The 17,108-nt window shown below is 54.0% G+C and overlaps 1 protein-coding gene across 3 annotated transcripts in view; it reads left to right on the forward strand.

Annotated features, from left to right (window-relative positions):
• Nucleotides 1-309: 309 nt before the first annotated feature.
• Nucleotides 310-17,108, forward strand: part of ATL1 (atlastin GTPase 1) — a 44,621-nt gene continuing 27,822 nt past the window's right edge. The window contains exon 1 of one of the 3 annotated variants that reach the window (XM_019494091.2): nucleotides 310-424. In XM_019494091.2, coding sequence (XP_019349636.1) covers nucleotides 391-424 — 34 coding nt within the window. In that variant the 5' untranslated portion in view covers nucleotides 310-390. The remainder of the gene's footprint in view (nucleotides 425-17,108) is intronic. The other 2 variants (XM_014595158.3, XM_019494092.2) reach the window with 2 other exon arrangements.

Here is a 17,108-nt window from a genome sequence, read left to right on the forward strand (position 1 = left end):
TCCTGTGCCTGGGAAACCACTGCCCTCCCTGCCCCAGCCCCAGCCCCAGCCCCAGCAGGCTCTGGCTTCCAGGAGATCCAAGCCCTGGCCATTTCCTGGGCTTGCAAGAGCCTCTGTGGGCACCTCCCTGCCTGCTTCCAGGGTGCCTCCTGGCTGGGGCAGCTGGAGGGGGCCAGGCCACCCAGGGGTGATGCCAGTGCCTGCTGGGGGCTGGCAGAGAGGCGGGGCAGGGGCAGGGGCAGCTCTGCGCTTGGCGTGCCTGTCTCCAGGGCTGTCTGCCCTCCGCCAGCCGCATCCTCCCTCCTCCTCCTCCTCCTCCTCCTCCTGCTGCCACTGCTCAGACGCAGAGCTGCAGCCAGGCAGTGCAGCCACCGCCGCCCGCCCGCCGCCATGGCCAGGAACCGCAAGGAGAGGAACAGCTGGGGTAGGAGGCAGCATCACCCCCTGCTCTGTGCACCGTGGGGCTGGGCTGGGCTGGGGGTGCCCGGCTTTGTTCTGCTGCAGGCTGGGCGGGGAGCATCAGTTGCTTGGGCCTGGGTGGAAGGCCAGCCTGGGCCGGCTTGGGGAGGGCAGGGAGGGGGGAGCAAAGCCAGCAGCTCCCTCCATCCCCCCTGCTGCCCCCCTCTGCAGCAGGGAGGCTGCCCCAGAGGTCACAGCTTGCCGGAGCTGGCAGGGATGGCGGGGATCTTGGGAAACCCCCCGCCTGCAAGGTGGGGAGACCAGAGACCCCCCCCAGCACTTGCTCTGTACTCAGCGGGTGCCGGGGGAAGTGGGGGGCTGTGGAGGGGCTGGCGGTGCCTAGGAGGGGATGCCACGGTGCCTGCAAGGGGGTCTCCAGGTACGGGTCTCAGTGGATGCCATTTAGGTCTAGCTTCAGGGGGCAGTACCAGGGAGCTGTGCCTGCCTGCCAGCTGCTGTGGGCACCGGGAGGCAGCTCCCTGCGGCTCAGGGGGTCGGGTTGTGTCTGGCTGCTCTGTGCAGCACCCTTTCCAGACCGCCAGGCCTGCATCCATCCCCGCCGTGGCATCCCTGGCCCCCTCACTGCTCCTGTAGAGCATCCTTTCCAGACAGCCAGGGTTGCACTTGTCCCCCCGTGGCATTCGCGGCCCCCTCGTTGCTCCCCAGCACCCCAGAGAAACCACTTCTCCTCTGCTCAGGGAGTGAGGGGTGAAGTCTCTGAATCTGGACTTCCTCAACCTGCGATGCTGGAGGCTGCAAAGGGGAGAGGAACAGTGGAAAAACCCCTGCTCACTCTCCCTCTCAGCCCCTGCGTGACACAGGAGACTGGGCAGGATGGACCTAGGTCTGACCCAGGCAATGGCAGTCCTTATGCTTTCTGTGCCAGATAGGCTGGTTCCTCAGGCTCTCCCTGCTCCCTTAACCCCCAGGACTGGTTGAGAGAGAGCCTGGGAGATCCCCCCCCGCCTGTCGTGGATGCAGGGGCTCTGGGGGTCATCTTGCCTGGCCTTTTCCACACCCATCTCCTGTGCTTGTGTTATCCGGTAGAGTCCAGGCCTCTTTTGCAGCTGCTTCGGGGATGCTTTCCATCCCACACTTTCCTACAGCCCCTCTCTCACCTGGGACCAGCCTCCCCAGCCTTTGCTGCAGGTGCAAGTCCCAGGCCAGCCTCTCCTGTGTTGTAAACTGAGGCAGCCCTGCCCTGTCTGGGGGAATGACAGACTCTGGAGAGATGCTCCCCGGCGGCGCGCTCCCCTCTGTGTGTGGGGGTTGGCACGGGAGGTGTTGCACCGTGCCGGGGAATGCAACCTGCCCTGCAACATCAAGGAAGCTGGGGAGCGATCCGCTAGGGCTGGGCTGGGCCTTTCTGGCCCAGCCTGGGGGCATGGTGGCTGCCTGGCCTCAGGAGCAGGGATGAGGACAAAATTGAGAGCAGAACAATCATTCTGCTGCTGTTCCCTGCCGGCTCCAGGGCACCAGGAAGCTGTGGCAGCCCTTTCCCTGGGGGAGCTAGCATTTCTCCTCTGGGGTGCCTCAGCTGCAGCGGCTGGCGCATCCGGGGCGGAGGAGGAACGGCAGCAACAGCAGCAGCCACCGTCATCCTTAAGCAGGTGTCAGGGATACAGGTAACCTGCATATGCTTTCATTTAGGAGACTGCTTTTGGACTTCCATGGGCAGCTGGGTTCACGGTTGATCCCCCAGTTATTTGCTTTTGGCGTGATGTGTTTCTTCGGGGCTCTTACCGAAGCATTCCCGTCTTAGCGGAGCTTTTGTTTTTCAGAGTGATTGCCCATTGTTTAATGCTCCTGAAAGAGAGAATGGGTACAGAGGTAGTGCCTGTACGCTCCTCAGTGCTAATGGAGCGCTGTTTTAGGGAACGGTCCTCCCAGGCTCGGGTGGCGAGCAAGGCTGTGCCGGCCGGAGCACCCAAATGACACCTTAATGAGTAGACGTGAGCGTTGTGTTTCTGACTCCAATGAATCAGCTCAGGATTTGCTGAAGAAACTGGAACTGGTGTAACGGATGCAAATGGAGGATTTGGTTGGCAGGCAACATTTGTTGCATTAGTTACGTGTTAAATTTTCACGGGAGCGTATGAGACGCTTGCTCGGTCTGTCCTCAGGAAGGGCTCCCGATGGCTTTTCTGACAGAGATCGAGTTAGTAAAACACAATCGCTCCTCCTCGCAAGGAGAGGAGTGCTGCACAAAGAGCTGTGTTTTGTTCCCCCCACGGTGGGGGGACACACGGCACGACACATGGCAGGCAAGGAGGAAAAGGAACGTTTAAATGGCTGTACAAATGGGGAAAAAAAGAAAATGACAGAATATAATTGAATAAGTAAGGCCTCAATTCAGCTATTCAGTGCAATACAGCTTAACCGTAAACCCCTTCTAAAATCCTTTTCAGGGAAATGTGACTTGGCACGTGCTCATGTGCTTTGCTGAATGACAGCTGAGCTGGGGTCTGCTAAGTTTGCAAGTACCCAGGCCCGGTGCGAATCTAAAGCAATGACTCAACCAGCGGGCCCTGAGATCCTTTCAAGGGTGCCGCAGAGCACCAGGGTTAGCACTGTCAGGTGTGCAAACACGTTTCACGAGATCAAGCCGGCGAGTTCAAGCAGGAAACCACAGTGTTAAAACCATTCTGTTCTCCGGCGGGCTCTCTGAGCTCTTTGCAACAGAAGAATTGCTCTAGTAATTTCCCATAGCAAAAAAAACCAGAGTGAAAATGAAAAGCTGGCATTTTCCAAAGGGGCGTCTTGAGCCTAAAAAGGTTGAGAACCCCTGATCAAAAGGGACCTTTCTTCTAGAAACAGGATCAGCCGCCTTTTGCTGCATTCCAACAACCGATCAAAACCAAAGCCTCTGTGGCTGCTATATCCTTATCCTATGATTTCCCATACGCTTAGTCATGCTTGCTGATATTGCAGGCATAAATCAGGGAATTAATTGCTGGTGCTGTTTATTAGCCAGAGGCCCCCTAGAATATAAATGCACATTTATACAACAGGAACTGTGACCTCCCTCCATGATGTGCTTTTGCTCGAAAAGAGGCTGCAAATACTGTGTAGTGACATCAGTCTTTGTAATGACTCTTCCAGGGCTCGTTTCTTTAACCCAGCTGGCAGCGCAGCGGACTAGAGCTCTTTACGTGCAGGCCTGTCTGTAAGCGGAGGCAGAAAACTCCTCGCAGTGTTTAAAAATGTGTGCATGGGTCATAAAGAACATTACATGGTTTGGAAATAGCACGGACTTTGTTCTAGTTACCTCCCATTCATCAGGGCTGACAATTCAACAGCTTGCTGCTGGATATGACCCTTCCACTCCTTTTGTTCCTTTGTTTAAAGGGAAAAAAAATCTGTTTTGAAGATCAGAGATCAAATTAGAGGAAAGAAACAATTGTGCGGATCCCCAAACGATTGCCTGCGTTTCCCATCCACCTACATCTATCCCAGCAAGCACTCTACTGTGGGGGGTGTTCATTAAGGCTGAAATTGGCCCGGGGCAGAGGATCGCTGGGTGGGGCGCGTCATTTAAACCTCACGCAGCTCATCGTGAGACGTGGTGGCTAGGCCACGGGTTGCCATCTGTTGTGGAGCAAATGCCCCCCTTCAGAAGGTGCTGTTAAGAGCATACATTTTTTTTTCTTCAGTTGGCAACAGCAAGGTTTTGTCTAAACGAGGACTGCTAGATGGAGCCCTAATTGGTCCTGTAAGACTCGGCAAGCTGGAGTGCGGCCGACAGGAGGTCAGCCATCCTCCCTCTGAAATCCTTTTTAATTTTTAACTTGCCTGTTTCAGCCGCCTGCCTCCCATTAGGGCCATGCTCGAGCGCTCTGCTCCTCCCAGTTCATAATGCACTCGCTAAAAAAAGCACAGACTGGAGCAGGGCACATAGGGGTCTCCGTCTCTGTGCCCGTCAATGTGGGACAAGTTGTAATTGGGGCGGCCCAGAGCAGAACCATTCGGTTTTCCGAACCAGAAAAGGGACGAGTCATGATTGAGCCTGGCTTTCGGAAAAGGCAGAGTCCCCACCTGGGGAACAGAAGGGCCTAGCCCAAGTGCCTCGGGGGCAGTATTAGGAGGTTTGGAAGCCCACCTTACAGCGTTGGCTTAAGAGCCATGAGTTGGGTTGTTTTCTTTTCTCGCATAGTTCGTGTTGAGTCCTCTGTCCCCGCTTTCTGGCTTTCGACTCTTTAAGGATTTCTGGCAAGAGGATCTTGCTCTTCTGCTCAGGGTCACATCCGTCAGGAAGAAGTTCTTCCCCTAGGTCAAACTGGCAAGGCTTTTTAGGGGTTTGCCTTCCTCTGGGGCATGGTCTTTTGTCTAGGATCCTGCGAGCATCTACTAGAGCGGTCAACCTTTTTTGAACTCAAAACATCCCTCCGTAACTCTTACGAATTGAGTGGCACCCAATTTCACAACTAATTTTCTACATAACAGTGCTCACTTCCTTTGCAGAGGGGCTGGCATTGGAGGTGGGGGTCCAGGCAGGGACAAGCCTGAACCTGCACTTATCTGCTTATCTCCTCGCGTGCTTCAAAGGGGCTGGAGGCACCCCAGGGTTTCCCAGCACCCTGGTTGAGAGTCACAGATATATTAACTACTTCCCTGTTCCTGCAGTGGCAGTGCCCTCATCACCCCTTCTTTTACCTGTTCATGGGGTGATGAAGTAAATGATTGTTCAGAAGAGCGTATGCATCTCTGATTCAGTTTAGTCTAAGGTGCACTCCTATGCTGCCTTCTATCTATGGGGTGTTTTGGCATTTCGGTTTTTGTTCCTTGTAGTTGCAGATGACGGTTCAGAGCAGGGGTTGTCAGCAGCCTGAGAATGCAGGGGAACGAGCTCTGTGGCCCAGACCTATAATCCTGCGTTCACCAACAGTGTATGTCGAGTCCTCTCTTTTTGCCTTCTGCTTTCCAACCCGATAGGGACGTCAGGGCAAGTTTACAGGCATTTCCTTGCAATGCTAAAGGTCAAAAATCCTACTTGTACAGGGAAAGCTGAAAGTGTCATAACCCCGCTTTGTTTCAGGCAGCTGGGACTTTAAGCAAAAACATCAACTATTGCAAGACTCTCAATAAAATTGCAAGAGTTTTCAGTGCTGCCAGCTGGACTCTCAGAAAATAAATCATCAGACAATCCCGGTCCTTAAATTGTGTCGCTGTTAATACTGTGCAACTCAGCCCGATAGTCTTGAGATGGTAACGCTTGGCTAAGGGTTTCACCAGGCAGTCCTAGCAATTTGGGCAGTTTGATGACATAAGGGCTAATTAATGCCCTAATATCACACTAGTTGGGCAAGGAATGGATTCAGGTGGATTTGGACAGGTTGAAGAAGTGGGCAGAGCAGAATAGGATGCAGGTCAGCAAAGATAAGTGCAAGGTGCTGCACCTAGGGAGAGGGAATCACCAGCACGCTTGCAGACAGGGAGATGACTTCCTAAGCAGCACGGCAGCAGAAAGGGATCTCAGAGTCCTAGTCGACTCCAAGATGAACACGAGTTGTCAACGTGACAAAGTGATCATTAAAGCCAACCGCACTCCATCGTGCATTAGCAGGTGCATCACAAACAGGTCTAGGGAGGCGATGCTTCCCCTCTATTGGTGAGGCCGCAGCTGGAGTACTATGTCCAGTTTTGGACGCCGTACTTCAAGGGGGATATGGATAACATTGAGAGGATCTGGAGGAGGGCTACTCGGATGGTTAGGGGCCTGCAGGAAAGGTCCTATGAGGAGAGATTGAGGGACCTGGATCTCTTCAGCCTCTGCAGAAGGCAGATCTAGTGGCTGTCTACAAATTCGTTGCAGGGGGAGGGAGAAGGGGGGACACAGCAGGGTATAGGAGATGCTCTGTTTACCTCGGGCTTACTAGAAACAATGGCCACAAACTGACAGAGAGCAGATTTAGGTTGGACATCAGGAAGAACTTCCTTACGGTAAGGGTTACCCGAATCTGGCACGGGCTCCCAAGGGAGGTGGTGCTCTCCCCTACCATGGGGGTCTGCGAGAGGAGACTGGACATACACCTGGCTGGGATCATCTGACCCCAGAGCTCTTTCCTGCCCATGGCAGGGGGTCGGACTCGATGATCTGCTGAGGTCCCTTCCAACCCAAACATCTGTGAAATCTATTAAATCTATGCCCTGCTGCATTTGAAGGGGAAGAAGGGAAGATCTGCTGGACCTGCTCTGTGGATAGTGGGAGCTGGAACGGTTGTTTCATCAGCATCATGCCCTGCCTCATAGCAGCGCTCCACTAGCTGCTCGGTCCGTATGACCTGGACGAGGGAGAGCAGAGCATGGAATAAATTACATCCTGTTACACCAGCCCTGGCTAAGCCCACTGGTGTCAGGAGCATCACCAGCAAGATAGAGCCCTTCCACAGCTGCGAGGCAACCAGGCATATCCCTGGGAGGAAGCAAGACTAAAAAACAAACTGGCTGTTCATTGGCTCACTTTCAAAAAGGCAGCAGGGTAGATTTGCACCTTATAGACTAGTGAAATCAAAGCTGCTTAAGCAGCAGTAAACTTGCTCAGGTCCGCTCAGATCTGTCCTCTCACCTTCAAGAAATGCTGACCCCGAGCCTCAGTGGGTGAAAGTGGTGAAGTTAATGGAGCTATTAGCGTGACGCTGGCAGCTAGGGGCATGGCTGAGCCTTGCTCCCGTGGAAATGCCAGGGGAGCTTTTCACTCCACTCCTGGGCTTATTCCTAGTGGAGGACGCTCAATGACAAAATGACTTGAAGTTGCAGCAAACTCAGTTTAAGTTGGGTATCAGGAAAAACCCTTCACTGTGAGAACAGCGAGGCAGTGGAATAGATGCCTAGGGGAGCTGTGGACTCTCCATCCCTGGAGGTGTTCAAGAAGAGGTTGGATGATCTAGGCCTAACTATGCCCATGCTCTGCTATGGGTATTCTGCAGGCTTCTGGGCTTTGCTGGTTGCATCCCACCTGCCTTTCTGCTCCATGCATCAGGCCGTGTTTAAGCCTCCCTCCGATGCATTGGGTATTGGCTGCAGCACAGGCTGGGGATTTTGCCTGGGCTGTGCCAATGCTGCTGTGGGGAGTAAAGCCGGAGGTTCCTGACTAGAGGGTCTTGCCGTTCTACTCAGGGTCCAACCGATGCCGTAGTTGAGGTCAGGAAGGACTTTTCCCCTCCATGGTCAGATTGGTACCGACTAGGCAGAGGGCTGTGGGGGCTTCTTCTGTAGCAGTGGACATGGCCTCTACCCGGGACCTCTTGAGTGTCTGTTAACAATTTTTGATAGAAGCAGGATGCTGGCTGCTGTGGTTCCCCTTGCGTTACCCGTTGCAGGTTAAGGAGTTGCGTCTTGTGTTGTGTCAGGGTTGACAGTAGTTTTACGAAGAGGTTAGGATGGGATGGGATGGATGGGATAGGGCCGATCCTGCCTCAGGCAGGGGCTGGACTAGATGTGACCTCTGGAGGGTCCTTCCAGCCCCACTTCCCAATGATCTCTATCCCCCAGTGGTTTTTTCTAGAAATCCTCCCTCTGCCTATTCTTTCTCAATTCAGTAAGCAAAAGGGAAAAGAAAAGGAGAAAAGACAAGACAGGGACACACAGGTCTATGACCACATTGTACACGCGCTCATTTGCAGTTCCTGGTAGTTGAGATCTTAACGTCTATCAAGCAGCTAAACACAAGTTTCCTCAGAGAGAAACGATTCCAGAAGAGGCACGGAGCCATCGATCAGTCAGGCCTCTTCCCAATACAAAGTTTTATTGCCTCAAAATGACCAAAATGGCTTTCCATGCCTTCTTCTAGATTTGGCAGGCCAGGTTCTTTGGGTAGATGTGATCTCTTTTATTAGACCGGCTGAGTGGTTGGAAAAAAGTTCTTTGCAAGCTTTCAGGTGCCATCACCCTTCTAGTATTCAATTATTTAATTGCTTTCTGCACTCCTTAGCAGTGGTTCTTAATCTTCCTAGGCTCAAGGTCCCCCTCGGTAAACTTGGAAAATGCCAGGTGCTAACTTCCATTTGCTTTCTTGACTCCAGAAAAAGACTATCCCGATTCTGCTGTTACAAAGAACTCCCAAAACCCCGGCACTATGGATCCCTATTTGAAATCTCTGGGTTGGTTGATCTTGTGAAGCGCGACTTCATCCCTAACAGTGCTAACGTTGCATGGCATCCCACACCACACTTGAAAGGATCTTGGGGCATGCCAGGGTACCACGGCACGCTGGTCGAGAGTCACTGCTCTGGCGACTGCTGGAACAACCAGGGAGGTGAAAACAGAAAAATCTCAAAACAACGAATCCCAGAAATGACAAAACGAAAGAAATGAAAGCCCACGGTGGTTCACAGAGCATGGTGGCGAGCCTGGGAGACGCGGTCTGAAGGAGGCAGGCTTTCCTGGAGACGGGGCTGCGAGGAGTTTGCTTTAAGCGGAGATGTGGTTGTACATCCTGCTGGCTTTCACTCCTGAGCTGTAGGTCCCTCGCTGCCATGCATACATCTCACGGCCTCTCCTGCATCCGCTGCCGTTCTGTGGGGCTGTGCAGGGCCTTTCATGGCAATGGGTGAGAATAAAATTATCCCCACTTCCCTTGCCTTGTAATCATCATCACTGAACCTTTTTCTGAAAGTGGATCAGTGAGCGGACACAACCTCTCATAACCACTGACAATCCCAAGTCATAAATTGGGCTTAATAGCTGAGAAGTAACCTGGCAGGTGCCTGTTAACTTGGATAAAACTCCCTTAGCAGGTCTTCATAGTGCATAGCTTTGAGCTTTCCTCCCCACCGGCTCCCGCACTTAACCCTTTACAAGCATCACGACAGCATACCTCTTCCACCCCGTTGTGAGCTGAGCTGATGGCTGTGAAAATTTCTTCAGACTATTTGCCAAAGCTGCTGTTTCGGGTCTTCTTGGGTTTCTGTTTGCTTTGAATAAGCCATGTGCCCAGTCCCATAGCATCCAAGTCACACTACAGGAAGGTGTGGATGGGGATGCTGCTGCTTCAGGCAGGGGTTGGACTAGGCGTGACCTCGGGAGGTCCCTTCCAGCCCCACTTCCCTAGGACTGTAATGCCAGTTAGTTGCTGATGAGACTGAACAGGTTCCTAGATAGCATGTCGGGTTCTGGCATCCAAGCAAGGTACAGCAAAGCAGATGCATACAATGGCCAGCACTGGTTGACATCCCAGTGATATCAGCTGCCTTTCATAGTTTCATAGGGTTGGAAGGGACCTGAGGAGATCATCTAGTCCGATCCCCTGCCGTGGCAGGAAAGAGAAGATCCTTTCTTTCAGGAAGATCCCAAACCCCTTGGACTGTCACCACACACAGGCATTACATCTGCCAAGGCTGGAGAAGGAAAATCTGCTGATTTGGCTATAAGCTCATCTGGGTCATTGTGCTGCCAGGATAGCGCAGGGCTGTGTCTGATTGCTGATGCGTGAAGTGCATCCAGCATCTGCTACCAGCTGCAGGAGACGCCAAAACAACAGGGGCCGGGCCTGCCTTCAAGCAAAAGCACGGTGCCATTGCCATTGCAGCACCGCTGTACAGCGCAGGGTGCATCAGGGCACATTGCAGCAGTCCTGGCTGCTCAGGGGAGGAAGAAAAATAATACCACGCAAGAGAAGGGTTTATCAGCTGCAAGATGCTTACCCATACTGTATAAATCCCTTTAACAACCCCCCTCCCAAACTGCTTGAAACTCCTGGGGTGGAGAGAGATGTAGGAGGGGTAGGCTTGAGTTACAACCATAGGGTCCTAGAGCAGTGGGGTGCAAGGGACCTCCAGAGGTCATCTAATCCAAACCCCTGCCTGAGGCAGGGCCATCCCTACCCAAACCATCCCAGACAAACCATCATCTAAACTCCTTGCAAAACTACTGTCAATCCTGACACAGCACAAGACATCACCTGCCATAGGGAAAGCAGTGACCCATGGCCGCCAACATCCTGCTTCTATAAAAGGAGCTCAAGAGATCCTACGTAGAGGCTGGGCACCCCGAGAAAGACAAGACCCCGTACCAATGTGACAAGGGGGCAAAATTCCTTTCCGACCCTGAGCGGAGGGGCAAGACCCTCTACAGGACCCCCCAGCTTTAAGTCCCAGCGGGAGCATTGGCACAGCCCAGTCGCCATCCCCAGCCTGGGTTGCAGCCAGCACCCAATGCCTCCGATGAAGGCTTAAAACCCCCTGACACATGTATCTGAAAGGGGCAGTAGTTAGGCACTACTGTCATGCTTCCCTGCAGCTAGGAGGCCAGAGCTGGCATCTGAAGTGTGAGGAGGTTTCTATGAAGTCAAAAATATTCCCAGGACGGGGCCTGCACACCTCATCGCAGGTCCCGTGCAGGTTGGATGGGCTCCGCCTGCTCTCTATACCGGGTTTGTTCCCCTCCTTCCCGACTCCAGCAGGAACGTGCTCAGTTGGACGGTGGAGGGCTGCTCCTCTCCCTCTAGCTGTGCACCTCCAAGGGTCCCACATGACCCTGCGCCCCAGGACCTGCGGCCAGGCTCCCCGCACATCAGGGATGCAGCTGTGGCCTTTCCTCTGCTGGGGGAGACAGCCTTAACCCTCACCCTGCTGACATGTGAGCAACTCAATATGCTCCTTACAACAGATTCTCCCTGCCCCCCATCCCATCCCATCCTGTCCCAATCTATTGCTTTGTCTGCCACAAATTGCTGCCCATCCTCCCGGCTGAGGGCTCCAAGGCAGGTTCCTGGGCGCAGAAGTCCCACTAGTATTCAAAGCACCTGCGCGCGCAGAAGGATGCTGCTATTCCCCCCCGCCAAGGACTTGGAAGATGACAGCCAAGGGCTGGCTTGCTCTGAGCGAGTGCAGTGAGAGCAGAGTGAATAGGACACTGGTGGCAGCAGCTGCCATGTGCTGCTGCAGTGAGCAGAGGACCCGCTTCCAGGGAGGTGCCTTTCTTCCTCTTGGACATGTGTAAAAGCTTGAACTGCCCTAGCACGCGATGCACACCCCAGGGACCTTCACGGGACCTCTTGGGGCGAGAGCTGAATTTTCCCCCTAAGCCCCACTCAGTGCTTGGTCCCCCGGATGATCGTTGTGGGGGGCAGATGTGCACTGGACGCAGCCTAAAACTTTTCAGAGAGGATGCCAGACAGCCATCGGCACTGCTCTTGGCTGGGTTTCACCGAGGCACTGGCAGGGGGGGACCCTACTCAATGCAGTAGCTGCTGGGGTGCGGTGGTGGGGGGTCATTTCAGAGGGATAAAGACAGACTAGCAAAGTGTTCACTGTACAGCTCTATTTGTGGGTTTTGTTTTGGGGTTTTTTTGCTAGCTCCTGGCTGTCATTGCAGCAAAGTGCCATAATTCAGCGGATAGACCCTAGGCATCAGCTGGGTTTTATTAATTGGTTTAGTTAATTAGGGATCAACAGCGCTATCCTGCAAACTGGCACTTCCAGGACCCGCCGAGGTAATCCTGTTGTTTCCAAGGGCTCATTAAAGTTTGGCATAAATGAGCAAACTGGCTTTCTCAGGGCCTGAATGTGGAGGGGCTTTTTTTCATGGGTGAGATCAACTATCAAGGTTACACCTGGAAACAAGAGCTGCAGGTTCAACCTTGACACTGAAAGGAGGGTGGTTGAGCTAGGAGCACGGGCGCGTGGGACCTCCTGCAGCATCGAGGCCAGCCCCGCTGCCCTGAGCACAACAGACAGCCCCTTTTGTGAATAGACCCAGCTCCACCTAAAAGCGAGTTAGGTTATTGCTCCCCCTGCTCTTCCAGACCCTCCTGCTCTGATGGCTATAACCTTTCTCCTTTATGCTTGCATATCACCTTGCTTCAGAAACCGAAGCTGACTTTTTTCTGTGCGTTAAAGCGCTGCTAAGACCCTCGTGGTGTGATTTGATCCCTCGGAGCTGCAAGCACGTGCCAAAGGCACGTCAGCTTGGCTGCTGGCAGGCGGCTTGCCCTCTTTACTCTTCTGCAGAAGCCCCGTCCCGCTGGACACCAGCACTTAGGAGCAACGTGGAACATGCTTCATTTTTAGCTTATTTTATCTTCTATTATCTAGCACAAAATTCCTAAAAACAATTGATCATTCGTCTTAGTCCCTCCTTGGATGGACAGTACATGCAGCAGCCAGTCCCAACCATTTTCAAGGGGCTGATTAGGTGAACCCTTTCTGCCGCTTGGCTCTCAAGGACATAATAAATAGGACTGTGCAGATGTTGCTCTCTGCCATGTTCCCCTTTTATATCAACATGTGGAGGAAGGAGACCTACCCTTCCTCGAAAGCTTTCAGATAAGTGAGAAGGATTCAGCTCTTATAAAAAAAAAAAAAGAAAAAGGGAAATAAAATCCTGGCGATCGATGAATGAACAGCTTGACAATTGACATCACTGCGGAGGGGAGCTGACGTGGCGCTGAAAGCGCGGGTTTAGCCTGAATGCGAGTCAAAACAAAAGTATGCTTGGGGAAGCTCCGAGTTTCCTTCCTTTTTATCTTGGAAAGCCAGTCGTGTGCGCCTGCCAGCAAGGAGCTCCTTGAAAGGGGAGATGTGAGCTGTGGCAAAGAGACCGGTTAGGATCATCTCATTTCCAGCTTACAGAAGAATGTCTGACTCACTGCAAATAAGCATCGTCTAGTGAACACGTGCACGGGCAGCAAATAAGGAAGTCCGCGGGCCATTTACATAGGGAGGTTTGCGTGTCCTGGGATAGGAGCAGAGATGTGTGGCTGAGATCTGCTCAGAGGCACGTTTGGGTTAATGCCCTGTGTGGTTTGATAGCTGCAAATGTGAAGGGGCAGCTCTGAGCCCCTGGGTTTGGAGGAGCAGTCGTGCTGCAGCGAGGTGAAGCAGGGCATGGACTTACTGCACGGTGGTGGTCCCATCTCCATGCTCTCATCCTGCAGTGGGTGAGCACTGAGCCGGGCCACCTTAGCCCTGCTTCATTCAGGGGGCAGCAGCACCCAGTGGCTTTCACTTGCTGCGGGGTAAGGGCAGACAGGGGGACAGGCGCTCCGCAAGAAGTCTCTGTCCCTTCTAGCTCGGTGCAGGGCGACTGCTTGTCCAGCCCTTTGGTTGCCAGGTTCATAGTCGGGCCTGGCTGCTGGCAGGTACAGGTTAGCAAGGGATGGGAAAAGGTCGTTATGCTGGGGGGGAAAACGGCCTAGCATGGACATAGCTCTGCTGCTCAAAGGAGATGGTGTCACTGCAGCAGGGAAAGCCGTGCCAGCTCAGCCGTGTCTACCTTGCCTGTCACAAGGCTCCACAGCCCCCTGCTATGGGCAAAGCTCTGCCCTTGGCCCTGCAAAGTCCAAAGAGACTTGCCCGTGGGCTTGCACTTCTGGATGTTTAGTTTTCATCTTTGTCGACAGGGATCAGGATGCTCCAGCCATAGGCTAGAAGGTCCCTCTCATGCAGGTGTGCGGGGGGGGTCCCCAGAGGAAAGCTCCTTACCTCTGCCTGAGCACTGCCTTAAAGGCAAAACCTGCCGCTTGGGGGCTTCGAGAGCCCCCTTGGACTCAGACACTCTGGGTTTCACCCTGAGCCTTGGCGAGACCAGTATGGGAAGAGGCAGTAACCTACCTGGTGGGTTTTTTCTGGACCTACAGCAAGATCGGAGCTGCTGCTGGACTTGCCCGTAGACACTGTGAGAGTCCTTCCTCCAGCCTCTGCCGGGATCTCCTGGAGAGCAGGAACAAAAAGACAGGTTGCCCTTTGGTGCTGTGAAACCAGGGGGAATACGCTGAGATTGCTTAGCGGGGTTTTCCATTAGGGAGAAAAGAAAGCTCAGTTGGGTTTTCTATTGCCACCCGCATCTCCAGCCGCTGGGCTGGAGGGAGGATGGACCTCAGCCGTGCAGGCTCCAGCAGCAGAACTGACCCGTCTGCCTACACCCCTCCCTCCCCTGGCAGCCCGGTGGAGAGAAAAGCCAGCTGACCCTAATGCCCTTCCCCTCCAGTGGCTGTGGGTGCCACAGCGCATCAGGCCAGGCCTGCTACTTGCAAGGACTTTAGGACATTTGTTGGCTTCAGCCGCGGGTCCCTCCCTGGGTCTCCCACACCCGTAGAGTAGGTCAAGGCCCAGGAGACCAGCTCAGAAGGATGAGTCGATGCCTAGGCCAGTGCTTCCCAAACGTCTCCTCAGCATGACCCCATTTATAGCTCCATTTCCTCAGCCTGGCCCCTCACTCCCAACCCACAGCCCCCCAACTCCTGTGATCCCATCCGCTGATGTTGTGACCCCATTTGGGATGGCGACCCACAGTTTGGGAACCGCTGGCCTACCCCACTTCTTCCCTCACCATGGGGGCCTCGATCTGCTGCAGGCCGCTGGGGGAGCTGCTCTCCGCTGCTGCCTGGGGCTGTGTTCCTGGCTATTGTGCACCCCCTGCATCCCGCTCCCTGCAGCCCCTTACAGGCTGAAACACTGCCAGCCTGCAAGTGGAAACCCGTGTTTTCCTTATTTTTCCAGGGTGAATGGAAAACCTGGATCCCTGCACAATACTGGGAATCCAGGACAAATGCTGCCCTGGAGTCACACAGCCCAGACTGGGACTTGATGTTCCCATTTTGGGACTGTCCCACCTAAGTAGGGATGGGTGGTCACCATGTACTCGGTGCCTGTGCTCAACTAACTCATCCCAGCCATGGTTTTGTCTAGCCGGGTCTTAAAATCCTCCAGGGATGGAGACTCCACCACCTCTCTGGGTAACCCGTTCCAGTGCTTGACTATCCTCCTTGTGAGAAAGTTTTTCCCGATATCTAAACTTCCTTTGCTGCAACTTGAGACCATTGCTCTTTGCTCTGCCACCTACCACCACAGCCACTTTGCACCTTGGGCTGGAGACTCTGAGTCTTTGGCTTTGTTGTGGGTGTTAGCACACGCCAAGCAGCCAGAAAAAGCCATCTCTGCCTTTCCATCTGGGATGAAGAGAGTGCAACATGCACAGCTGAGCCTGCTGCAGTCGCCTCCTGCATCCAGCTGATGCTAGACTGAGGTCCAGAGGCATGGGGAGGGGCACCTGTTTCCAGAAAATATGACCACAAGCAATAAAAGACAATAAAAACCCAAGAAAGCACCTTTCAAGCCTTCTTTAGAGGGTGCATGCATGTCACGACTGAAACCTTCCCAAATGTCACTGATTGGGAACCGGTTCATAATAGTGTGTACAGCGCTGGGGCTTTAACACCAAGTGGTGAGAGTGAGCACCCAGCCTAGTATGACTCCCAGAGGGTGAGTAGGTACGGGGGGAGTGCTTGCACCCATACTGTGGGTGTCCCAGGAGGAGGGTGACCTGCAGCTGGGGACATTGTCACTTTTCTTCTTCCTCTTCTTTCCTAAACAGGAGTTTGATGACCAAAGTTTGCCATGTGCTTGCCTCACTACAGGGGAGGGGTAGTGCTTGGACCCACTCTTTTTGGTTGCAGCAGCTGGTGGGGGGGGGGGGGGGGGGCATGACAAGGGGCTGCCATTGAGTAGGGTATGAGGCCAGAGCTGGCTGTTGCAGTGATAGCTTGTGACCCAGCCGTGCAAAGGGGCTCATGGATAAAACGTGCCAACAAAAGCAGAGAGGAAAAGTGGGCAGTAGAGCTCTGGCTGTGTACCAGAGTGGCCAGTGGCAGCAGGCGGAGGTGGTGGTGGTGAGGAGCGATGCAGCGTGGGATGTCTGGAGGACCAACCAGACCCGGGTCACAGAACGCGTGGTGTCCACACGTGACACTGAACTGGTTCACAGTGCCCCGCTTTGAAACAGCACTGCCAGGCGCCCTTCTGAACCATTTCAAGCAGCTTTGAAGCAGCTGAACAGATTCATACGTCTGTCTGCTTCAGGTCTAAACTGCGTTGAAACCGTTCTGTTAGGTGCATCCATGTCCAGAGAGGCAGAAAAGGGCATGGCCCACTGCAGATCAGCCCCAAGCCTGTGCAGAAGACGGGCCCTTGCTTGTGAAAGAGAGAAGGGGTATTGAGCTCTTCTGGGAGCTGGGCTGCTTAGACCCGTGCTCAAGTGGGGATGTGGGAGCCGGCCTTTTGGCAATGGCGTTTGGAAGATCCTGGTCAGGGCAGGGCCTGTGTGATCTCTACCAAGCTCTCCGAGAAGGGTGGAGGAGCTCCCTGCCTGCAGGGGCTCCCATCCTGGCTAAGACAATTGGCATTACTAGAGGGGAGCTGAGGGCTGGCAACCACCCTCCCAAATGTCTTTCTGTGCTGAGCAGCTTGCAGACAGGGAAAGAAGAGTGCCTGCCACCACCACACGGCTTCCAGCTCCCCACGGAGATGTCCTTTGTGGATGGCTCTTCTAATGCATCCTTCCTCGGAGCAGCTGGGGGTGTGCTAGGCCTCCCGAGCTGAACATTAGGTCATTAAAAGCTTTTATCGTCTTAGCTCCATTGTCCTGGAGAATCATGCGGGTTATCCACGTCTGGCACGCTGCCACGGATTCAGCGTACCCGGAACAGCCTCTGAAGCGCCGGGTCCTTGTGCTCGCGGTGGACAGCCTCCTGCAGCACAGCTGTCCTGGCCAGCGCTCCCTCCCTCCGGGTCTGGGGGGGACGGCTGAGACCCTGCAAGGCTGAGCACTGCTCCTACCTCTGCCGGGAAGATGCAATTTGCTTCTCTCCCCGAGAGCAGTGCCCCAGGGAAGGTGTTATGGCCTGATGCGGGAGGTAAGTATCAGCCAGGGAT

Source organism: Alligator mississippiensis, chromosome 2 (genome assembly GCF_030867095.1).
Source record: "Alligator mississippiensis isolate rAllMis1 chromosome 2, rAllMis1, whole genome shotgun sequence".
In the NCBI taxonomy this organism is placed as follows: Eukaryota; Metazoa; Chordata; order Crocodylia; family Alligatoridae; genus Alligator; species Alligator mississippiensis.